Genomic DNA, 25051 nt, shown 5'->3' on the forward strand with positions numbered 1-25051 from the left:
CGCTATCCCAGCCTGCTCCTGCCCCCTCCCTCCTGGCCAGGCACCGTACTCCCAGCCTGCTCCTGCACCCCCCTCCTGGCCAGACACCGTACTCCCAGCCTGCTCCTGCACCCTCCCTCCTGGCCAGGCACGCTATCCCAGCCTGCTCCTGCCCCCTCCCTCCTGGCCAGGCACGCTATCCCAGCCTGCTCCTGCCCCCTCCTTCCTGGCCAGGCACGCTATCCCAGCCTGCTCCTGCCCCCTCCCTCCTGGCCAGACACCGTACTCCCAGCCTGCTCCTGCCCCCTCCCTCCTGGCCAGGCACGCTATCCCAGCCTGCTCCTGCCCCCTCCCTCCTGGCCAGGCACGCTATCCCAGCCTGCTCCTGCCCCCTCCCTCCTGGCCAGGCACGCTATCCCAGCCTGCTCCTGCCCCCTCCCTCCTGGCCAGGCACGCTATCCCAGCCTGCTCCTGCCCCCTCCTTCCTGGCCAGGCACCGTACTCCCAGCCTGCTCCTGCCCCCTCCCTCCTGGCCAGACACCGTACTCCCAGCCTGCTCCTGCCCCCTCCCTCCTGGCCAGGCACGCTATCCCAGCCTGCTCCTGCACCCTCCCTCCTGGCCAGACACCGTACTCCCAGCCTGCTCCTGCATCCAGCCTTCCACTCAGACCTCGCCTCCACACCCCCCTCCTCCACCCTACCTCCTACCCAGATCCTGCACCCTCATCCCATTAGTTGGCAGCCCTGTCCCGCACACCGAACTCCTCATTTTTGTCCTACCCACAAAGCCATGAAGGGCAGGGAGCCATGAAATCCACTAACCCTGGAACCCCAGAAGAGTAAATCTGGCCTATGGTAAGCCCTGAACCTCAGTCCTCCCTGCCCATATCCTTCTCCTGACATTGGAAAACAAATGATGTATCCAGTTCCCATTGGTGGTCAGAGAGGCACCTTAAAATATCCCCAATAAGCAAGCCTGAGAACTCCTAACCTCCCCACAGAGATGTTGCCATGTCTGCAGCTGGAGGTCCCAGACTGAATGTAGGAAGGAACATATGACATCCTGTCCCCAGATGCTGGTACCAGATGCTTCAGAGAAAGGTGCCCAGCAGCCTACAGTACTTCATTCAGAATAACCTGTTCCCAGGGAGCATTTTCCAGTAGATCCCAGCGGGCATGTTCCCTGTTGCCTTGGTGGTCGTGTCCTTTCCGCAGCCTCTTTTGTATGTTTAATGTTTGTTCTTATCACTGGATAGAAAGTAGGGAATCCCTTCCCCTTAACTCAGGCCTGGGCAAAATAGGGGCGGCAGGCACTTGAACGCAGATCCGGCCCATGAACGCGGCGGAAAGCCTCAGGCAGACTCCCTGCCCGCCCCTTCCGCCTCTGGGAAGAGTGGCTGCTGGGCTGTTTGTGTTTCACAGCTGTGGGGGCGGAAGAGGGAAGAACCTTCATGTGCTATCCCCGCCCCTAGTGCAATCCTATTGGTTGGTTTCTTGCCGATAGGAGCTGCCTGTTTGAAGAATAGGCAATGTGCAGAGCACCACTCTCCCCTCCCCTCAGGCGCGTACGCATGCATCTCGCACAGCTTGTGAAAAACATGCTGGGCTGCTGGCCAGGAGTCACCCAGGTAAGTCTTCTGATCAGAACCTGCCTCTGGTCATCAGTCCCTCCCTCCCTCTCCCCCTTCCCCAACCCACTGCCACCCCACACAACCCTCTCCCGTTCCCCCCAACCCATACCCCCTCCCAGTTCCATTTCCCCAGGTCATAACTGCCTCTTTTTCACGTAAACCCCATGTGCCCTCCTGCGCCCCAATCCCTTACCCCAAGCTTCCTTCTGCACTCAACCTCCATCCCAGACCTCGTGCCTCCTCCATTAATATCATGGAAGAGCACGGCCCTTGACAATGTTTGAAAATCTTGTTGTGGCTTCCCATCAAAAAGTATTGCCTACCCCACCTTAACTGTTTCCTAGAGCATGAAATGGAACCCTTTGAAATAGCTGTGAGTGACCAGGAGAGAGAGTTTTTGCTTTCTGCAGCAGAAATCAGGCTTTCAGAAGCAAGTTCTGCAGTGGGTAGTGTTTGTAGCAACCTCCGTCTGGTATCTGAAGCTGGGTATATGGCAGCAGAGTGGCGTAGCGCATAGAGTATTGGATTGGGGCTTGGGATACTTGGGATGAATTCTGCCTCTGGCCTCCAGGGTGAGCTGGGGCAAGCCACTGAATTGCCACGTGCCTCTGTTTTTCCCATCTGTAAAATGGGGCAAAGGATTCTTTGCTCTCTTTGTAAAGTGCTGTGAGCTCTGTGGATGGAAGAGCTCTACGTATTTCTCCTGTCATGTCCTTCCTTCCTTTGCAAAGACTCTGGGCTATGCGGACGTTATAGATTAAAATCTGCCCCTGCTGAAGTCAATGGGAGTTTTGCCCTCTGATCTCTTCTCTCTGCCTATCACAGGAAAGAAGAGCCTCTCTCTGCCATTGGGGGGGCCTAGCAGGAGGTATTGCAAAGGGGTCTGAACGTGAGAGAGAGGGCCGAGCACTTTCTGGAAACTGCCGGCTTGTCTACCCTTAGCTCTAGACGGTGCCGCAGCAGGGTAGCTCCGCCGTTGTAGCTGCGGTGCAGCTGGTGAAGGTGGTCTGTGTTGCTGGGAAAGAGCTCTCCTGCCAGCATAAAAACCTCACTTCTGTGAGTGGCAGAAGCTGCTCCTGCTGCTATAGCATCATGCCCGTGTGCACGTATCCCAGGGTAACTTGTGGTGCGAATGCTCTCGCAGTGTCAGTGTATCTGATCTCGGCTGCACTGCAGCATTGGTTTGCAGCGGCCCCAGTGCTTCGTGAAGATGCTACCTTGGGTGTACTTTATCCACCTCCCTCTGAGGCAGTAGCTACCTGGATAGGAGTTCTCTGTTTCCCATAGTGCTGTCTACCCAGGCGTTGGGTGGGTGTAACTGCGTCATACCCGGGATTTACGCTGACACACGTTTTAACGCTAACAAGGGTCGGAACTTAAATTGGACTCTGAAAACCCTGGTGTGATGACACGTTGTGGACCCCCCCCCCCCCCCGATCCTGCACCCCCATCCGCAGCCAGATGTGACTCTCAGCTGGCCAGTAGAGTGGAAGGTTTTTTCACCTCTCGGAGACACGGTATAGCACAGGAGCGATGTTAACACAGGCACTGAGAGCAGACGGCTGTATTCCTCACAGGCCTTGAACTCCAACCCTTGACCCAGCCGAGACTGCTCCAGCTCTGTCCCTACCCCCCAGCCAGGTCTCCGTCCCCACCTATCTTCTTTTGTGTCTCTCTGGGAACAGCCTTGTTATCTGCTCAGGCTGGGACTAGGTGTCTGGACCAATCCACATGTGGAGTGAATCATCGGGAATCAAGGGACACAGCCAGGATGTGAACACAGAGGGTATGTCTACACTACCCCCCTAGTTCGAACTAGGGGGGTAATGTATGCATACCGAACTTGCTAATGAAGCCCGGGAAATTCAAATTAGGCTTCCTAATCCGAACTATCTAATCCGTGCCGCGTGTAGCCACGCGGCACGGGGTTCGCACTAGCCGGCTTTTAAAAATGGCGGCGCCGGCTTTATGCTAATGAAGCCCGGGAAATTCAAATCCCGGGCTTCATTAGCAAGTTCGGTATGCATACATTACCCCCCTAGTTCGAACTAGGGGGGTAGTGTAGACATACCCTAAGTTACGAGACAGACAGCACCCCCACTATGGCACACTTGGCTTGAGAGAAATCCTGGCAGGTGACTTGATATCCGCTGTAACTTTGACCTGCGGCTCTGAAGGAACGGAAGCAAGCTGCAGTGGGGAACAAGGCCCCGGCTGGAGCCTACTGGGCACTTTTCGAGGGAGAATGGGAAATGTCTGTATACCAATCTGGCTCTGAGGACTCGCGTTGCCAGCCACAGCACGTTCTGCATTACGTTCACGACTCCTGCAGCCTTAGTCATCTGTGCCGATTTGCATTGTAACAGATCGATTTATGCGAAGTCAATTGCTTCATTCATAAAACGCGTAGAAGAAGCTGTGAAACCCAAAACACTAACTCATTCTTTTTTTTTTTTTTTTTTTTCCCCGCCCCAGTAACTTTCCCATTTCACAGAACATCAAGTGGGTTTTATGAATGGGCTAGAGGAGGCTTTTCAAAGGGCTATAAACATGTCAATGCTTCCCCTTCTGACATCTTCTGAAGTGTAAAGAAATACGGCTTGTGTAGCAAGCACATGTGTAGGGGGTTTGTCCTGATCCTTTGGCCAGAATGATGGAGACTTAACAAGCCGGATGTCATCTTTTTTTCATGGTTTGCTTGTGTTCAAAGTGAGAAAAAACTCCGGAGGGCTTCTAAGGGGCCAATTCATCCATAACTGATTATTTATCCAGTGCCATGTTGAAAGGCATTTGTGTCTCTTGGAAGTTATATTTGTAAATATCACTTCTGGCAGTGGAATAAAACCTCCTTTCTAGGCTGGAGGGATTGGAGTCCAACTGCATAAGGAAGTCCAACTGCATACAAGGAAACTCTGTGCTCTCTGAGTAGAGGGGAGAACTTGCCTTGAGTTTCTGTAGCCTCACAGTAAAAATCTCACTGTGGGGCAGACACTAGCAAAGCAAAAATTGAATCTTGCTAAGAAAACAGTTTTTTAAATTTAGAAAGAGGCAGGAACTAAGCTTCAGTTTGGATCTGAACTTCACAGCTTTGGCCCTTTTCATACAGGTTGATCCAAAAAGTTTTCTTAGGTTCCCTTCTGACCTTGGATTATTTGAATGTAATCATTCAGTCTCCCCTCCAGTGCAACACAGGCCCTAGAATTTCCCTGAATTAATCCTTGTTCACGCTAAAGCACCTTTTTGGGGAAAACATCCCATCTTTAACAATTGTTAGTGATGGAGACACAGCCTTTGGTAATAAAATGATCTCAAAGGTAAGAGATTTAACGGCAATAAGCATGCAGGTTTATGTGGTTGGGCAGAAGTTCGTTCCTTGTACTCTTGGTATTGATGCTAATCTGAAAGAGGGACTGATGGGTAAGGCACCAGACAGGGACTTGGGAAACAAGTTCAGATCTTGGCTCTGCCACAATGCCTGATGTGACCTTGGGCAAGTCATTTTTCCTCCCTATGCCTCGGTTCCCATCAGCTGCAATCAGTAAAGGGGTGCTGATTTACACCTTTGAAGGGTTGGTCAGGTTGAGCTGAAGGACTGATCAGACAGTTTCTGTGCCAGAGTTGGTCGCATCATAGCAAAAGCCTCAGGCCATTGCATTCTAAACCCTGTGAGTCTCCCATTGATCTCGCAGTAAGTAGAGATGAGCCCTAAGAGCAATCTGCCAAGGTTTGATTTACTGGGTCTAGTAAAGACCTGCTAAATAGACTGCTGATCATACCCCCGTCAACTCCAGTATGCCACCAGGTCATGAGGAGTAAGGGAAGTTGACAGAGTTTTTTCCATTGACCTTCCACAGTGAGGATGCTGCAGAAAGTTGACCTAAGATATGTTGACTCCAGCTGAGCTATCCACATAGCTGGAGTTGCGTCTCTTAGGTTGACTTTCTCTCCTAGGGTAGACCAGTATCAATGCTACATACTTTAAGAGCATCTCTATCGGCAGACCTCAATGATTTGCAAGTTACAACAGGCTCAACCTCTCCCACACCCACAAGGCAAGTAGTAATATCCTCCATTTTGCAGATGGAGAAACTGAGGCACAAGATTTGCTCAAGGTCAGTCTGAGGCAGAGCCCTTTGCCTCAGTCCGCCATTGATACCAGATTGTGTCCAGCTTTAGGGGTCTTGGGGGAAAGAACTGGTGAATGTTCTACATTGCTTAGATCTTTAGAACATGATTTCTCTCCACATAGACCCCTTTGGCACTATGCAGACCATGTCAGCAATCCCTTGGCAGTGCTGGGCAGCTGACTGACTTGTGCAACTCCCTGAAGAGGGGAAGCCGTGGAAAGGTCCTGAAATTGCATACGGGGAAGTGGCACAGTGTATCGAGTTGATCATGCAACCCAGAGGCAGTATGCAGGAGAGAGAGAGAGTGCTGTTCCCTGGCTGAGAAGTTCTTGCAGAGGAGGTTAGAAGCAGGGAGCTTAGAAGTGGGGAGTGTTCCTGGCTGTCATCCTTACAAGCAAACTGCTTGTGCCCAAGGGTTCATGATTTAGTTTGGGTGTGGAAGGTGGGGTTTCCATGGGGGGGGGGGGGTGAGGAGGAGAAGGAAGCAATGTTAAGCCGGTTTAGGTTTGTTTGACCTGGAGATAGGCAATTCCCAAATCTACCTTTCTAATCCCTCCTATGTGAAGGGGCTTTGGTGCAGGAGGTTCATTGTGATCAATATAAGCCGCCTTCTGAAGCATCAGGTACCAGCTGCCCTAAGGCAGCTTATGGGACTGGATGGGCCATTTCTTATATTGCTGTGAGAAGACCTTAAAGCAACAAGAGCAAACGAGGTCACCGAAGTCAGTGGAAGGAGTCCCGGGCACTTCATTAGACTCTGGATTGGGTCCCAAGAAAGTCCCTGGAGAGGGGAGGAGAAGAGCCAGGCAGAGGGGAAGATCGGGGGGCCCCAGTGGGGGATGTAAAGGTAGAAAACCCAACAAGATCTCAGCACTGTAAGGAACTTCCCCGGGCTGCGGGAATCAGCCAGGTCGTCGGTCAGTTGCAAGGGAGGGGGGGGGGGGGCCATTGTAGATTCCTCAGAGATTTGATGCCCCTGGAATCAGCAGTTGAGTTTTGCTCCTGATTGTTATCCATGTATTTGGCCAATCCAAAGCCCCAGGATGGGGTTCTGGACTGTGAACTTTGGGAAAATGCTGGATCTGGATGAAGCCTCTGGCTCTGGCACCTCTCTAGTCATTGCACAGAAGTTAACCCCACAACGTGCAGCGTGACTGCGGATTCACACGTTGTTTGACTGGCCACTGGAAGGGGCCACGTTCTGCTGGAACCATGTTGAGGGAGAACCTGGTCTGAAACAGTTTAGTGCTGATCACTCTGGCTGCTCGTTGGAACCCAGTTTGATCACAGCCTGGTCCACACCACACGTCAGCACCGCTGTTTTTCACAGGCCTGTGTGGGCAGCATACAATGGACATAACTGGTCTACTCTTCTGTATTTCCCTGATCAAGTGCTTGAGTCTTGGTATTTAGATTTCCAGGCCCCCAGAGCCCATGCCAAGGAGAGCTCTGCCCTGCTGGTCCATGGAGGGGAGTGGAACAAAAGAAGATGGAAGGAGGGTGAGAAATTACAGGAGGAAAGTGCATTGAACAACGTGAAGGACAAAGGAGAAGATGGGACTTTTTGGTTAGAACTCTGCTCTTCTTGGACCTATGGCAACGTAACAGATGCTGTAACGATCTCTCTGCAGCTCTTCACTTCTGTGATCCCGGAAGTCATGTTTACACTGCAGTGAGACCTGGCTGCTGGGAGTCTCAGCTGAGTTAGGCTCATGCTAGTGGGTTAAAAATAGCAGTGTAGATGTTCAGACTTGCCCTCCAGCCTGGGCTCTGGGATCCACCCCCCTTGCTGGTTTTCAGAGCCTAGGCTCTGATAAGGGACCGTCTGAATGCACAGACCTCAAGCAGCTGAACCCGATCTCCGGAGAGCCCCAAATGGGGGGGACTTAAAGATGGCAACGAGAGAACCTTCAAACACTGAATAACACCTACGTTTCCTGACTGCACAGGGAAGTGTGGAGAACAGCCGGTTCAGACATGGCACTTGAAGTCCTCAGCAATGGGACTAGTGCTGGGAAGGGTAAGAAGGGGGACTTGGTGGTACCATCCTCAAACTAATGAATGTGTTGGAGAAATGGAAAAGAACCTTTGAAAAATGGTAGGCCAGTGGCTTGAGCCGTGATTGGATGGCAGACATGGAGGCAAAAAGAGTTGACCGCTGAAAGTATGGCCTATGATGAGAACTATGCCAGACTGGGAGGACGTGAGGGAAAGGAGACCATCTGTAGACTCACCAAGGCAAGAAAACAACGAGTTTGCTTTCATTTGCAATATAGCCATAGTCATTTACGATGAATAAATGACAAACTGACGGTTTTGAAAGAGGAGTGAATGAGGAGTCCAAGGGAAGAGCTTGGGCAACGTAAGCCAAATTGGGCCATGATTGACTGCATAGAAAGGAGAAAGAGGTGGCAGAGGCTTCTAAGGAAATGGAGACAGCATCTGGGCTAGATGGATGTGGTGAAGTCATTGGAAAAGGAAGGCTTCAAAGTATCTTAAGGGTTTTTTGTTCAGTGCTCTTGCAGGGAAAATGCCGTATGGAAAATGCCTGGCGGTGCCTACTTTAAAACATACAGGAGATATTAATTGGAGAATTAGCACACTAAGCTGATGTCCTATGGGAGAAGATTACTGAAAAGCATCTGCAGGGGATGGTTTAAATTTGGAAGGGTCAGTGGGGATGCATGCCAGGAAATAGCACAGCTGGCTACCAATTTGTGCTACCAATCCTCAGAGAAGCTGAGGGAAAAGAGGCTGCAACTGGGTACTGTCTCTGGACCCGGAGAAGGCCTAGCTCCGTTGGTACCGGAGCGTTGCTTGAGCGTGGGAGGAAGAAGCGTTGCCAGAAGGATCTGTCCTTCTGACTCTGAACGTGCCCGAGGGAGTGACTGCTGCAACCAAAACCCGATGGGGCTACAGTCAAGCATTTTCTGTCCTTGGCCTACGTCAGAGCTCCTGTTGTGGATGTGCTCAGGGAAAATGTGGGGGGGGGGGGGAAGCCAGCTTGGAACAAGATGTCCACTGATGATTTAGTGGTGTGTGGGAGACCTTGCGTGCCAACAGTGATAACGTAATTTTTGAGTGGGCTGGACTGATCCGCCCAAGGCTATGATAACTACGGGGGTGGGGAGATGGTCCATTATAAAGTATGTCAGAGGCAGAGACAAGAACCTGAATACCTAGGGTCCGAGGTTGCTGATAACTGACTGTGACCCTTCTGAGGGATGCCTGACATGGTACTAAACATGCGGTGTGATGTGCACACAGTGGGAGCTGACCCCAGTTCTATGGCAACAAGACTGAAACTAATTCAACCCATCTTACTGTGGTACTTGTCCAATCATCAGAAAAGAAACTGGGTTGATCTTCACCCTGGAAATGAAGCTGCTAAAATGGTTGGACGTTGCTTGATGTGGAAGCAGAATGAGGTTGCCAGGGGCCTCACAAGCAAGTCTGAGGAAGGAAAGGCTACTTGGGTGTGAGTGCACTCAGCAGACCAGAGTGTTATCGGTGGAATGGCTCTTGCTGTGACTGTGGGGAGGAGATCACAAAGGGGGCAATTGAAGATCTAGTACGTGGACCAGCAGACTTCAGAGCAATCTTCACCACAGCCAGGAATATCCCATGAGTTTTGGAAGAAAACTATCGAAGTCATCAACCCCACAAAGGGAAGGGGCAAGAAGGAGATTCTAGAGAGTGCTGGACAAGTTCACTTCCTTTTAAGTGATCTGACCAATGGCCTTACCCCGGTCATTGATGTGATCACATGGATACATGTTGGTTTCGATTAGTTTTATGTCCGTGTGTGCATCCTGCTTGTCTTGGGAGCAGTGGCAATAGACTGTTAGCATAGCACCTTGACTTTCTGCAGAAGAGAGCAATGTCTGATGGACTTTCTGGACAGTGCTTTCTGGCTACCCATCTGGAACTTAGTCAACAAAACAAACACAGATGGTAACATCCACCCTACAGTCTGAACTGGGCTGGTGGCTGAGACAGCTGTGTGGGATCCCGGTGATGTAATAGAGCACTGCTCAGAAATACAGGTCTCTCTGCATAGATGGCAGGATCAAGACTTGAAAGTTCATGATACCATCTACATCTTTTGTTAGTCTTTGAAGTGCTATTACAGGATAATCTAAGTTTATTTTTAACTCGGCTACCCCTCTGAATCTTCTAATACAGTCCATTGATTAGCTACATCCCTAGGTCCTTTGCAGGTGAGCTGGGAGGGGGAGATTGTGTGTGTGTGTCTTTCACTGCCTCCGTAAATGGACAAAAAGGCTGATTCTAGAACAGCAAATAGTGAAAGCGATAGAAAGGGTGGAGCTGGTTGGAGCGATTATGGGGGGAAGGTGGAAAAGGCAGTTTTGATATGGCTCTTTAAAATGAATGAGGGAGCAAATAGACTGTGCCATCCTTAGGCAAGTCAATTTCTTGGGGAAAGTTTGTATAAACATTTGAAAAAACCTTGTTTGGCCACTAAGTGGAACGTGTGTGTAAAACAGCCCACAGTGGTGAGCATTTAGAAAAGCATTAGCACCCGCTTGCACCTCTTGCTGCATCCACAGCTGGTTAAAATGGGATCACTTCCTGACGCTTTAGAACCCTGGGTATGTCTACACTACCCCGCTAGTTCGAACTAGCGGGGTAATGTAGGCATACCGCACTTGCAAATGAAGCCCGGGATTTGAATTTCCCGGGCTTCATTTGCGTAAGCCGGGCGCCGCCATTTTTAAAACCCCGCTGGTTCGAACCCCGTGCAGCGCGGCTACACGGGGCACGCACTAGGTAGTTCGAACTAGGCTTCCTAGTTCGAACTACCGTTACTCCTCATTTCAATTCAAATCCCGGGATTCATTTGCAAGTGCGGTATGCCTACATTACCCCGCTAGTTCGAACTAGCGGGGTAGTGTAGACATACCTCCTGTTTCCAGACACATTAGACTTGCAAGGAATCAGACTCAGAAGCTGCATGTGACGGTGCTGGCTTTAAGCACATCCAAGCAACACATTAGACCCTTGTTTGTCTCCCCTTCCCCAGGGCCAGTAGATTAGCCTTATCCCTATCCGTGGCCACTGCCTATGGAATATCGTTTGGAAGATGGCAGATGGGAGCATTTTGGCAGGCTCTAGTTATACCACCTAGAACTACTCATCTACTAGACAGCTCATAGGAATCCCGAGGCACATGCACAGTAAATTCTCATGGGGCAGAGTCGGGGAAGCTAACCTACAAGATGAAATGGCTTGATGAAATGGGGGGGGGAGGTCCCCAAGTGGCTGTAATTGGGGTGAAGAAAGCTCTCTGGTTTGGAGGAACAAATGAAAAGTCCCTTTGATGTGGGGTCTTAGAACAATAAAAGATGCATTGGTGCAGCTTCTCAAGTGGAAGCTACTCCACTGGTTGTCTTTTGGGGTTTTTGGTACATTAACTTTTTCTTTGCTCTTTTTCTTAAGGCCTATTTGGGGACAGGTAACTTTGCAGGGAGGACTGCTCCTTTCTTGCTACTGTGAAACCTGAGGATAGATGTTCTGGAGTGTAAATGTGACTTCCCTCCTTCCAAACAATGTGCGTGCCAAGCGGCTGTTCATTTGAGGGGGTTGATAGAAATGGTTGAACGCTAGACTCTCCCACCCCTCTCAGGGGATCAGTCCCCACTTCTTGCTGAACCAGAACGCTACCATCAAGGGAGATGGGGGTGGGACTTGTGGGTAATACAGGGAGAATAAAATTGCGGGTATGAGGGTTCTGTTCCCAGCGCTGCCTTAACAGTCAATGTGACCTACAGTGAGGGGCGTAGGCCTAGATTTTAACAAGAGGCCACTAATTTTGGTTGCCAAACTTGATGTTTTGGGCTTAATTTAGATGTGCGGAGTCCCACGGTCCCCTCTCCTTCACTTGGCACCTGAAGGACATGGGCACCTTGAGAAAATTCTAAGCTGGGAACTTTAGGCCCGATCCACAGCTGGCATAACTCAGTGTTCAGCCATTGATATTCATGCTTCGATGAAGCTACCTCACCCCAGCTGAGCATATGGCTCCCTCTGCCTCTTTCACACTAGGCTGACTTCCTTCCACTTCAGAATCGATGGGTATTTCATGAGATCTCTAGGCAGAGAGCACTGGTAGAAGAGGACAAGGTTCATGATGTAGATATTGGGATAGAGAGTACGCTTATTAAGTTTGCAGATGATACCAAACTGGGTGGGGTTGCAACTTCTTTGGAGGATAGGGACATAATTCAAAATGACCGTAGCAAGTTAGAGAAATTGTCAGAGGTAAACAGGATGAGGTTTAATAAAGAGAAATGCAAAGTGCTCCACTTAGGAAGGAACAATCAGTTCCATCCATACAAGATGGGAAGCGACTGTCTAGGAAGGAGCATGGCGGAAAGGGATCTAGGGGTCATAGTGGACCACAAGTTGAATATGAGTCAACAGTGTGATGCTGTTGCAAAAAAAGCAAATATGATTCTAGGTTGTATCAACAGGTGTGTTGTAAGCAAAACTCGTGAAGTCATTCTGCCGCTCTACTCTGCACTAGTTAGGCCTCAGCTGGAGTACTGTGTCTAGTTCTGGGCGCCACATTTCAAGAAAGATGTGGAGAAATTGGAAAGGGTGCAGAGAAGAGCGACAAGAATGATTAAAGGTTTAGAGAACATGACCTATGAAGCCAGGCTTCATAAACTGGGCTTGTTTAGTTTGGAAAAAAGAAGATTAAGGGGGGACACGATAGCGGTTTTCAAATATCTAAAAGGGTGTCACAACGAGGAAGGAGAAAATTTGTTCCTCTTGGTTACTGAGGACAGGACAAGGAGTAATGGGCTTAAAGTGCAGCAGGGGAGGTTTAGATTGGACATTAGGAAAAAATTCCTAACTGTCAGGGTGGTCAAATATTGGAATAAATTGCCAAGGGAGGTGGTGGAATCTCCCTCTCTGGAGATATTTAAGAACAGGTTAGATAGACATCTGTCAGGGATGGTGTAGACGGAGCTTGGTCCTGCCTTGAGGGCGGGGGGCTGGACTCGATGACCTCTCGAGGTCCCTTCCAGTCCTATTATTCTATGATTTTATTTCAGTGGTTTATTGTCGAGTAGAAGAGACGCATGACAGGCTGAGCCTAGATGAACTTCAGAAAAGCATCCAAACTGCAAACGATACTTGCGCTGCTTTGAGGGGCACTTGTCTTAAATTCTAGTGCCTTGTTGCAATAAACTGCTCGTCATTTGAGCAGTATCCAGGCCACAGTGACATTTGCAACAGAGCCAACCTCCTGTTCAGTATTATGTTGATTCAGAGTCTGTTTAGCCTGTTAGCCTTTGGAGGGGAAGAGAAGTGCTAAGGTAATATAAAAGTCTACAATTTGTACTGCTGGACGTGAAGTGGATTTTTTTCTGTTGGCAAATCCCTTTGTTTAAAGTCTTGTTCTGTTCTGACATGGAATTAAAAGAACAATTTTTGAAACTGCCAATGAAATGAAATTTAAAAAAGCCCATGTGTTGAGATCAATTGAAATGGTTTCACTTTTATCCAAGCAAAATTTTTATTGTTTTATGGGAGGAGGGGAATTGAGCCTTTTTTTTAATGTAGAAAATCAAAATTCTGTTTCCACCCTTTTAAAAAGCCACCCCTTTTTTCTCAATTTTTTTTCTTAGAAATTTTCTTTGTGGAATTCTTGTGTTTTTTTTTTTTTTTTTTTTTTTTTTAAAGTGTTCTGCTTCCAACGAGTCCACACTTCCAGACACTCATTCCACTGGAAAATGTCTGACCCCCTCTATCAATGCGCTGTACTTGCCTATTTTGAAGTTTCAGTTCCATGTTCGGATATTCCTGGGGTGAGTGGTCGAGGAGAAGGCGGGGGGTCTCTGCACCCTTGTTAGTAAAAGTCAGGCTTCCATACTATCGGGGCTGCGAGAAGGGGGTTGGTTTTCTCACGTTCATGTCTCGTCTAGCTAAGAGGCCAGATGCTATGCGGAAGCACGTGGAAGTTGCCGGGTTGATAGCTCTCACGTCTGCTGTTCATCCAAAGAACGATCTGTGCCCTTCACAGAATCGTAGGACTAGAAGGGATCTCAAGAGGACTCCTAGTCCAGCCCCTTGGGCTTATGGCAGGACCAAGCGTTGTTAGCATGGAAGGGCCAGAATGAAGCTGCTGCTTGTACGCTCTTTAAGCCAGCAACCCTGAACCAGGGATTGCCAGATCAGTGATTTTGCTGGGCTAGGGAAGGGAGGGAGCGGTATGAGGGTCGGGGGGGAGGGAGGACGTTTTACCTGGTGCTCCACGTTCCCCCCACCGCTCCAAGGCACTGCTACCCATCCCTGTGGGAGCAGCAGGGAAAAGCCTGCGGCAGAGCGCGTCTGTGCTGCCAGGGTCTGTACCACAAGTGTTCCCAAATGAGAGACACCTGGAGTAGGGCAATTCTAGTGCAGAGCTGGGCTGGGAAACCTAAGGCCCCGGGGGCCAGATGCAGCCCCCTGCTTGCCTGGATCTGGCTCTAGAAGCGATGGGCTCCCCCAGCATTGGGGAGCCTGTGCTGGTGCTCCAGTCCCACCCCCACGTCCCACTGTGCGTCTGGAGCACACAATCTACTAGTCTTGGTCTTCCTAGGCTCTGGTGTGGGAGGGGAATGCGGGGAGTGTTTCTCCTTCTCCGTCAGGGCCCACGTCAGGGAGGGTTTGGGGATTTTCTTTTTTGTTCTCATTTGTGTGCGGCCCTTGACTCTATTTATTTATTTATTGGTGAGTCCGTGGTCCCCAACCCCAAAAAGGGGTAGAGCCTTGAAGCTTTATTCTTAGTTGACTGCTGCGCTAGGCACTGTACACACACAGACCAAAAAGACAGTCCCTGCTCCAAAGAGCTCACAGTCCAAGTAACATTGCTTCCCTGTGACTGTGGGGCTGTTTCTGAGAAATCTGGTACTGTGGCCCCTTGCCTGCCAATAGGGGGCTTGCTTTTTTAAAGAACCCCTATTTCATCATTTCTTAACTTACCTGGACTCATCCATGTCCTAACCCATGTTGGGTTCCTTTCTAAGACCCATTTGTGTTTGGTCAACCTCTTACTGTTTAGTCTGCAGAAGAGAAGAGTGAGGGGGGGATTTGTTAGCAGCCTGCAACTCCTTGAAGGAGGGTTCCAAAGAGGAAGGACAGAGGCTGTTCTCAGTGGTGGCAGATGGCGGAACAAGGAGCAATGGGCTCAAGTTACAGTGGGGGAGGTCTAGATTGGATATTAGGGAAAAGGATTTCCCTAGGAGGGTGGGGAAGCACTGGGATGGGTTCCCTAGGGAGGGGGCGGAATCTCCATCCTGAGAGGTTTTTAGGTCCTGGCTTGACAAAGCCCTGGCTGGGATGATTTAGTTGGCATTGGTCCTGCCTTGGGCAGGGGGCTGGACTTGATGCTGAGGCCTTTTCCAGCCCTGGGAGTCTCTTGACTGTGGTGGTCTGTGTTACACATGATGTTAATATTGGCCCTTCTGGCGCTTGCAACCCATGTAGTGAGACCAACTGGTCTGGAAATCTGATTGGTGGCTCCCACATGGCAGTTCTGGCTTTACCGCTAATGTCCCCAACCAGGCTCCCTGTTGCCGCCTCCTGTAAATACACAATTTGAACAAAGCCGCCATTTTCCGCAATATCCCCCCTTAACGCTCCAACCCTAGGACTGGGGAGACGTGGATTTAATGACCAGGCCTTCCCTAAATGCATGGAACCCGGAACGCCGGAGGGCTTTCAAACGGCAGGGATGGGATGCATGGTCTACACTGCCTAGTCCAAAAGCAAGGTATTTTGTTTTCCATGTCGGCTGTGAATGATTTAAAACCTCGCAGGGCAACATAGAAACCAGGCTAGCGACTGGGAGGAGCGTGGAAGTTTTTGTATTCTCAGATGAATTCCCTGGGCTCTGCCTTGCTCTTAATACCAAGATTTTTACCTTATAATGTTGCATTCTATAGAATGACCAGCGCTGAGATGCCATGTTCCACCCACTTGGTGGAAAAGATCCCTTTTTAAAGCAGGCTCCTTTTTTGTGAGTGTCTCCTACCTCCCATCTCTGTGCCATGCTCTTCTAGTGTTGGCACTTTCACAACAGGTAAACCAATGGAAGAGTGCAGCGTCTCCTTGGAAGGGCTCTAAACACACAAGTCTTTGATTATTTGTCCGCTTCCTCCTGGCTAGGAATTTTAAGCTTTAAGCTGTTTAGCAAATTTTTCTAGTGCAATGAAGGCTTATTTTGTGAGTATCAAAATTGACCCCCTATGACCCTTTCAGTATATCTGCTACTTGCCTCCGCTTTCATAGTTTGGAAGAACAAGCCTGGCTCCTGTTCAGTGGATAATCTCCCTTTGGGCTTACCCAACTCTTTTCAGCCTGTGATTTCGGTCATTTTCATGACCAGATCTGGGGCGAAATTCCAACTTGGGGTCCACAGATGTGACCACCTACGCCTGTCTGGCAGGATTGCCAATACTTACCTTAATCTAAATCCTGCAGTGGTGTCCGGCTTCTCTGGAAGGGGAAATGGAGTTTGCTCTTCTATAGAATTCTTCCCTTCCCTTCCTCCAAGTGGCTGGGGCAGGCAGAAGTCTATGGAGAAGGGTGTCTGGTTGTCTCAAGGGAATGGAGCCCTTTGCCTGCAAGTCACCCACTCAGCCAGCCTAGCAGTGCCCTGGTGACATCATGGCCTGAGAGACGTGGTCTGGTCTTCAGTAGGTGAACATCTATCGTGGAATAACCACGAATGGCCGCTAACGCTCACCCTGTGTTGGCAGCTTCCACTGAGAAGTCTAGAACCTGGCTGGGCTACGGAGCACAAACTCCCCCTCATCCCAGAGGTGGTTCTGCCAAGTCAGACTCAAAGCACCTTGGTGGGGCAGCCAGGGAGAACCTTCCTCTGCTCTCTGTGTGGGCTCCATGGTGAATTTCTCTCCCCTGGTACCACCAGTCCAGCACCCTCCACCCTGGTTGCCATCCTCACTCGCGGGGGTGGGTTTCTTGTTCTGGCAGGCTCATACCCACCCTTTCCTGAAATCAAATACGCCAGCACCCGTCACCTGCACACAGGGCTCAAATCACAACACACGAGTCTTTGTGCGGTACCGAGTGTAACACCAGCAGCCCCTGGTCATCTGCAGGTGGAATCGAACTTGGGACCTCTGGAGCTTAGTGCACGAGCCTCTATTGCATGAGCTCAAAGTCTAAGGCTGTTGATAATGTTATTAATATTATTCTCCCTGTAAGTGGTCTCTGTGCCACTAGATGGGACCGTACTGCACCTGAAAGGGGTGTAGTTACACAAGTACAATGGGATCCTAGTCTGTTACCTGGGTGCTACAGTAATAGAAGTAAAATGTAATAGTATCAAGAGACCTGTCTGTGCAGGAGACTTGACTAGAGAGATGCCAGGATTATTTTAAGCCACCTAAAGGATCTGGGTGTCCAGTTTCCATTAATACGAACAGGAATCGGATATCTAAATCTCCTGGGCAGCTTTGATTGTATCCAGGAAAACCAAGAGGGTTTCTCTTCAGTGTCTCTATACTTGTTCTGAGCTATCAGATGGAATTCTGTGGCAGGCGTACAATTACTCTAAATCTTAGAGCAGGGCTACTCAACACGCGGCCTGTGAGCCACATGCGGCCTGCAGCACATTTGTTTGCGGCCGGCGGGTGGGAGCTAAAACAAAAGCAGTCACTGGAATGGTCTTCTGTTGCTGTGTGTGCTAGTAGTTAAATTCCTGGACTGTCACTGCTCATTAAAAGTGCTGTCATATGGGTGGAAATTGGGTAAATGTTGCATTGTATTAATATCAGCAGAACTGACTTTAGTGGGGCCTGTGTGTTGTGTAGTCTGGCCTTAATCTTTGTATTCATGCCTATCTGTGAGACAAGCTATTTGCATATATATTTGCATGTAAATGCAACCACACTTAAATTGCGGCTATTGGCATGTGCTGTGAGTATCATTGTTGGCCCCGGGCTTCCAAAGTAGCCCTGGCTTAGAGGGTGGTTTTGGAGGAGGAGGGGAAATGCCTCTAAAGAGGTTAATGTTGGTCATTGAATTCTTTAGGGCTTTACTGTGTGCTGTGCCCCTGAAACTTTGCATCAGGCCCAAAAACTAAATCAAAGCTGGGCACACCGGTGCAGGGCAGAGCGCTGCCTCAGACTTGGCGTTAAAATGTGTCTTTATTGTCCGCTCCATCTAGGTCCCCCAGTGGCTGCCGCTGTCAGATCCCACTTCAACGACTGTCCCGACTCCCACAGCCAGTTCTGCTTCCACGGGACCTGCAGGTTTCTCGTGCAAGAGGAGAAGCCGGCATGCGTGTAAGTCTCTCTTCCCATGGTGAAGGGCTTTGCTTGTGCGAACCCGGGTGAAATGGGAAAGAAATCCGCAGGACTGCCACAACCTGCCATTGCATTTCCCTTGGGATGAGACCAGGCACTAAAGCCATGTTGCAGTATCTCTGGAGTCCCATAGCAACGAAGGAAATGAGACAGGCTGGAATTCTCACAGACTGGAACCCACTTCCCCTTTGTCCTTCATGGCACAAAGGCGGGGGGAGAAGTTAAACCTGAGGACCTAATGTTAGGCTCCTCAGTCCACAGGACTCAACAGTCTATTGAATCTACTCACCCGTGGCAAGTAGATTTCACCCCGGCGCCCCGTTTACCAGCGGCGTGCGCAATGTGGCTCTTGCACATGCACAGTGCAGGGCTGACAAGCGGCTTTCGCTGCGGTTCATCAAGCCCTGTTAATTCATATGTAGGTGTCTAAGGATATGTCTACACTGCAGTTTAAAAACCCATGGCTGGCCCATGCCAGCTGACTCAAGCTCCCAGGAGATTGTGGGGTAGAAATTCCTGAGCTCCTTACATCTCACAGGTCCCTGGGGGGATTTTTGGAGCCTGAATTCTAGCCCAAGCCCAGATGCTTACACTGCAGTATAATCACCCTGCAGGGCTTTAGCCTTCTGAAAATCCAGCCTAGACAGAGAGCTTTTGGAGGTCTAAAACTCTGCCCCTGGGGCTGCAAGGATCTACTGGCTTAGAGCATGTTCGGGGCTTTACCTTGCAGCCCTTGATTCTAACTTCACTGGAAGCATTGTCTAAGTAAGAACTGCAGGATCTGCCCTTTAATTTGGTGTGTTAAGTACTGCTAGTCTTCTCTGTCCTGCTCTCTGGCTGGCAGATTGAAGTGCCTAACTCCCTTTGGGTTTCCCATTGGTTCTGACTGCCAACTGCCTCTGAGAATCTATCCGACTGGATCATTATTTCTTGGGTGCACGTGCACTTTGGTGCTCTCTTCTTCAATTCTTCTCTCTCCTCTCTCTGCAGCTGCCATTCTGGGTTCGTCGGGACGCGGTGCGAACACGCAGACCTCCTTGCGGTGGTAGCTGCCAATCAGAAGAAACAAACAATCACTGCCTTAGTGGTGGTTTCCGTGGTGGCATCAGTCGTCCTTATTGTGGCCTGTGTGCTAATACAGTAAGTCTGCATTACGTGCTGTTGTGCTCCGGCTTACTACTTGATTGAGTCTCTTGAGTTCTTGTTGACTTGAATAGCAGCACATCAAGTATCCACCTGTCCTGCCATGCAGCATAGAACCACCGAAATGTAGGCTTCGTAGGTCATCTAATCCAGTCACCTGCATTGAGGCAGGGCTAAGCATTATCTAGACCATCCCTGTTAGCCTGTTTTTAACCTCCAGTGACCTATTCCACAGCCTCCCTATGTCATTTGCTCCAGCGCTTAACTACCCTGACAAGAAATTTCTCCTAATGTCTAACCTAAATCTCCCTTGCTGCAATTTTAAGCCCAGCACTTCTTGTCCTCTCCTCAGTGATTAAAGAGAACATTTTTTCACTCTTCTCATTATAACACCCTTTGACATACCTGAAGACTTATCCTTCCTTCAGTCTTCTCCAAACTAAACAAACTCAACTTCTTTCAGTCTTTCCTCATAGCTCATGCTTTCTAGACCTGCCATCATTTTTGTTACTTCCTCCAGTTTGCCCACATCTTTCTCAAAGGCTATGTCTACACTGTAAGGGTTTTGCACAAAAATGTGCGGAGCATCCACACTTAAAGCATGCTTTTAGCGAGTAAAACAAGAGTAAAATGGCAGAACAGAGGCTTTTGGTGGTGTAGATATGCCGCGTAGAAGAAAGTATAACTCCTTTTCGCGCTACAGCTGTTGCACAAAAAGGCATATGTGGACGCTTCGCAGGGGTTTCTTGAGCAAATAGAGCCTATCCGAAAAAGCACAGGTGCTGTGATGAGAATTCTGTGAATGGTCATCAGAGCTTTCTTGTGCAAGAGGTGTGGACGCGCTTTTGCGCAAGAAGTTTTTTTGCTCAAGATCTCTTCCACAGAAGACTTCTTGCGCAAAAACCCTGTAGTGTAGACGTAGCCAAAGTGTGGTCTCCAGAACTGGCCACAATTCTCCAGCTGAGTCCTAATCATCATGGAGTCGAGCAGAAGAATTACCACTTGTTACTTTGTTTACAACATTCCTGCTAATACATCCCTGTTCCATATAAAGCCTAAAGTGAATTCTCTTTAAGTGGTCTCTTTGTTTCGGAGCCAGGCATGGGCCCAGGATATATCCTGTGCAGAATAATCTAAAATTATAGTAGTTGTTTCCTGGTAAAGTGTTCTGAGCACAGTACCGGGGGAGGGAGGAACAAATCTGTCTGAGAACTTACTGATTTCCAAGGCTATTTAAATGGATGAACGGAAAAGCTAACTTTAAAAACTTGGTGTTAGGTTCTTACCTCCACACCAAAATGTGGGCCAAATTCACAGGTGTAAAAGGTTGAGATTCACAGGTTTACATTCTTAAACAGATATAAGGGCATCTAAATTCTGTAACTTGTATACTGGATGATTGCAACCTACAGCTGTTTCCATTAGATTGAGGATCCTCTCTCAATTGATCCAATGCATGTAGACTGCAACAACTGCTTTTGTGGCAGCTGCTAGCTCCTGACTTGACCCTGTACAGTGCTGCACCCCTGAATACGATTGGTGTTTTTTTTTCCAGCCAAAATTGATGCCCCAACTAACCTCTCATGCACTACTTCGAGGGAAGCTTGCTCCTCTGTTTAAGATGTTAGTGAATGGAATGCTTTCAGGAGGAACACAGACCTCTCCCGGGCCCACAATAGCTTTCTTGGTGCTACTGTGATCCAAGAAATGGGATTTTATGCTAATGTCAGTTTTTGTGGATAACTTGAATGACACGGAGCAGATGTAAAATATTCCAGTGTTCATTCTAAGGGCAGGTGGGTAAGGTACTCGGGTTGCAACATGAGTATTGACTAAGGTAACAATACTTCCCTGTAACTAGGCCTAGGTAAGTGTTGCTGTGGTTGATTTCCCAACCCAAGTGTTACAAGACACATTGCTTCATAGTCTTTCTGCATGCCCTAACTCTTCTTTCAGTTGGCTCTTGAACTCTTTATTCACAACGGGATTAAATGAACAAACCAGTTGGTACAATAAAAACCAGCGTGTTTGTCTTGCCATATTTGTCACTTTTCTCGTGGCTTATAAACATACATAGTTGTTTGGGGGTTTTTTCCCCCAACATGTCAATCTGGGCTACTGACAGCTGTGTACAATTTCTTTCAAATTCATTGAGGGCTTTTATTGCCTCCAGTTGTCTAAGGTCTAAACCAGAGTTTGAGCCACTGTGATTTATTTATCTATATTTAAGTAGCACCTACGGGCCCCAAATGAGAGAGGATCACATGGCGGTAGGAGCTGTACAAATGCATAGTTCCGGTCAACTTCTTACGGTCTAGATAAAGGGCAGGAGAGAAACATTCGCATCCTCCCAATTTCACAAAGGGGGAAAAACAGCAGAGTCCTGATGCATCTGACAAGGTGGCTTTTGCCCTCAAAAGCTTATGCCCAAATAAATCTGTTTGGTGTATAAGGTGCCCCAGGGCTCTTTGTGCATATACAGACTAACACCGCTCCCCTCTCTGAGACAAAGGGGAAAGTGAGTCAGAGGCCCTGATTCAGGTGAGCATTTAAGAACATGCTCATGTGCCTTCCTGAGTAGACACCGAAGACCAAGAGTAGGTGACTTCCCCAATATCGCACAATGAGTCTGTGGCAGAGGTGGGAATCGAACCCTGATCTCCTGAGTCACAGACCAGGCCTCCATTGTCAGGCTGTCCTTCCTCTGTCTAGACCAGCCTGCCTGCCTAGACTTGCTCCTGAAAGGTCTCGGGGGCATGCTTCCCGAGAGCAGGGTTTTGAGTCTTCAGTATCTGGTTCAAATTCCAGCCTTCGGGCAACTAACCAGATCTAAATTCATTCCTGTGCATCAATGGAGCTACGCCAGGGGTGAGTGTCCCATTTTTGCCCCTCTAAATCCCCCTGCTGCTTTGCCGTGAACCAGGCGTTCCTGTGGCCTTGCCTCAAGGCTGTCGTAGCGCTGCTGCTGCGCTAGTGATTCCTGCCCCCAGTGGGCATTCTGGCGCAGAGCCAAGTTGAATGCTGGGTGTAATTGGGGTGGCTTTTCCTGGATGCTTCCCATGGGAGCTGTGCCAAGCAGGCATCTGCCGTGCCGGTTCCGTGTGACCCCGCAAACGGAGGCGGTGCACCATGTTCCGTGTAGCTCCACGGCCGCTGGTGGGAGGAGTCGCTGCGAACAGTTCAGCCCAGTATGTCGCTGAGACTCCTGATCTTGAGCACGAAAGGCCTCGTGGTTGCTGATTTCCCCCTTGGCTGTGCACAGGCTCTGGGCCGTGTCCCTGCCCTAATGCCCTGCCCTTCGATTGTCTTCCAGCTGCTGTAGGATAAGAAAACACTGTGAGTGGTGCCGAGCCTTCATCTGCAGACACGAGAAGCCTAGCGGGCTCCTGAAGGGGGGAGCTTCCTGCTGCCATTCAGAGACAGGTAGGAGGAGCAGCTGCCGTAGCGACGGGCTTCCCTCCAGTAGTTACCCGGCGACGGCGAGCCTGCTCTGGTGCCGAATTTCATGTCGCCGGCATGGGTAGCGGGTAAACGAGCACTTTGCTGTTGTGGCTCGGCCTGTGTGTGTCCAGGCCGGGGTGTGGCGCTTGAAGCCCTTATCAGATCCTTCAGCGGCAGGCCCAAGGAGCCCCGTGTGAGGGCTGCCGTCTTGGTCAACTCACCAGGGTCCTCTGTAGCTCAAGCGCTGTTGCAGCTCGCGCCTCCAGTTGAAGAGTCCAGGCTGCCCGGCTAGCGCTGTAGCAGACTCCTGTCCGTGTAGATCAGCCTGTGTTGGGATTCCTTCGGCGACCTTTCTTCCATCCCGTCCACTTGTGCATGCCACCCATCTGGGTGTTCGCATTGCGCTGCGCTTTCTGGATTTGGCCTTCTGTGTTTCGGGACTGGCTTGGTTACTTCCGGGCTTGCTGATGGGTGTGAGCAGAGGGAACAGTGGCCTGTGAAATGGACCTGAGTGGGCCACAGGCACAAGTGCACAGGCAGATGCCAGCCCCCGGTTCCTCTCCTTCCTCTGTGGCTGCAGCCCTGAGACCCTCTCCGCACCACCCTTCGGGGGCTGGAACAACTTGTTCAGTGGGGCTCTGCGAGCTATTGAACCAAACTGGAAACCTGGATATAATGGAAGCCACTTCAACCAGGTCTAGCACCTATGCCCCTCATCCTGGGCAGTGCCACAAGCCTCCCCTGCCCACGCACACACTCCCCTGCACCGAGTCAGAGGAGTCCTCAGCTGCCCACAGTGGGTCTGCTCATGTGAATAAGCGCTGCTGGCTTAGACCCCATGCTGAGAAATGCAAATAAGTAAAGAGCGAGAAGTAACTTCAAATTCCTTATTGTGATCTAATAAAGTACAGGCTGAACCTCTCTGATCCAGAACACTCTTGTCCAGAAACATCCGTCGTCCGGAACGATTTTACTTAGCCGGTGTCCACTTTTCATGGGTGTGGCCAAGATTCCCACGGTCCCATAACGTTTGTTTACAGCCGCCAGTCCTAGCTCCGTGTTCTGTAACACAGAACACATGGGGCTCTTAGGGGTAAATTTAGCTCTAATTTACCCCTACGAGTCCCATAAGCAGTGGAAGTGTTGGTAATACTGCTAGACAATATTGACCTCCCATGGTCCAGAAAGTTCTCATTCAGAACCAGTCTGGTCCCGAGGGTTCCAAACTAGAGAGGTTCAACCTGTAGTCACTCTTATTTAAGCGAGGGAAGATTTTTCAAATGTGCAGTGGTAGCTAACCAACCTTTGGAAGTTGCATCTTTAGGGGGAGATTTTCAGAGTCTCTCCCTCTTTACGGCCGGCCTGAATTTTATAGCATTCAGAAGATGCTTTGCTGAGTGACTTTTACACCTTTACCGATAGATTTACAAGCCATTGGACGTGCCTCATTAGGGTTACTGTATCTGCAGATACACAAGTCCCATTTGTGGGACTAAATGTGCATTGACTGCGAGAGATTTCCAGTGAGACTGGAATAAATCACTTAGCCTTTTTTAGCATCTCTGAAAATACCGCTTCTGTGCTTTTGGCAATTCAGTACAAGGTATTCTTTGTCAGTGGAAGGGTTTTTTATGCACAACACACTGCAATAAATTCCAGGTGACATATGACATACCGTCTAGGCAGAGGCATGAGATACTCTGGCTCTCTTCCTGTTTTTCTTTAATTTTGTCTCCGCTCTAATTATTTATCTTAGTCAGCCTGAGTTATTCAGTCCCCTTCGCGAGTGCAAGGAATGATCTCTAGAAACGGTGTACTCCTCTTATCGTTAGCGTTTTGCTTTGAGATAATCACTTCGGTTTTGATAATGGCAGCGAAGGTGCCTTTATTTGTCTTGGGTTTGCAGACTGGTCTCCTGAGCCCTTTGTGTGTATCAGGTGCTACAGACTGCAGGGAAGATGTTTGTACTGGTCACAGAGTAAAGGAGCAGGCACTTGGCACCAACTCTTCATTGGAAATACCTTAGCCAGACATCGGGCATTGACACAGCCACATCAATCACACATGAACTTTTATGAGTAATAGAGAAGTGAGCGCTCTACTCCCTATCTGAACAGTGAGGGTAGGAGGGGTTTTTGGCTGCCCAAATTAAGTGGCCTGACTTTCAGAAAATCAGGTTGGTTTTTAGATGCAAGACTTGGGGTGCCCAGCTTATGAGTTACTTCGCTTCTCTGGGTTGATGTTGTAGTTATCCTTCCCAATGAGCCGGACCATGAAGGATCAATACCCATTAGCCAAGATGGCCAGGGATGCAGCCCCATTCCCAGGGTATCCCTAGGGGCTGAAACTAAGGGTGCTGGGGGTTCTGCTGCACCCTGGCTGGAAA

The 25051-nt window shown here is 49.5% G+C and overlaps 1 protein-coding gene across 1 annotated transcript in view; it reads left to right on the forward strand.

Annotated features, from left to right (window-relative positions):
• TGFA (transforming growth factor alpha) overlaps positions 1 to 25051 on the forward strand; it is a 54346-nt gene that overhangs the window by 23379 nt on the left and 5916 nt on the right. Inside the window, exons 3-5 of the mRNA XM_075910695.1 lie at positions 17943 to 18060; positions 19072 to 19221; positions 22538 to 22647. Of these exons, the coding sequence (XP_075766810.1) occupies positions 17943 to 18060; positions 19072 to 19221; positions 22538 to 22647 (378 nt within the window). The remainder of the gene's footprint in view (positions 1 to 17942; positions 18061 to 19071; positions 19222 to 22537; positions 22648 to 25051) is intronic.

Source organism: Pelodiscus sinensis, chromosome 28 (genome assembly GCF_049634645.1).
Source record: "Pelodiscus sinensis isolate JC-2024 chromosome 28, ASM4963464v1, whole genome shotgun sequence".
Taxonomy (NCBI): Eukaryota; Metazoa; Chordata; order Testudines; family Trionychidae; genus Pelodiscus; species Pelodiscus sinensis.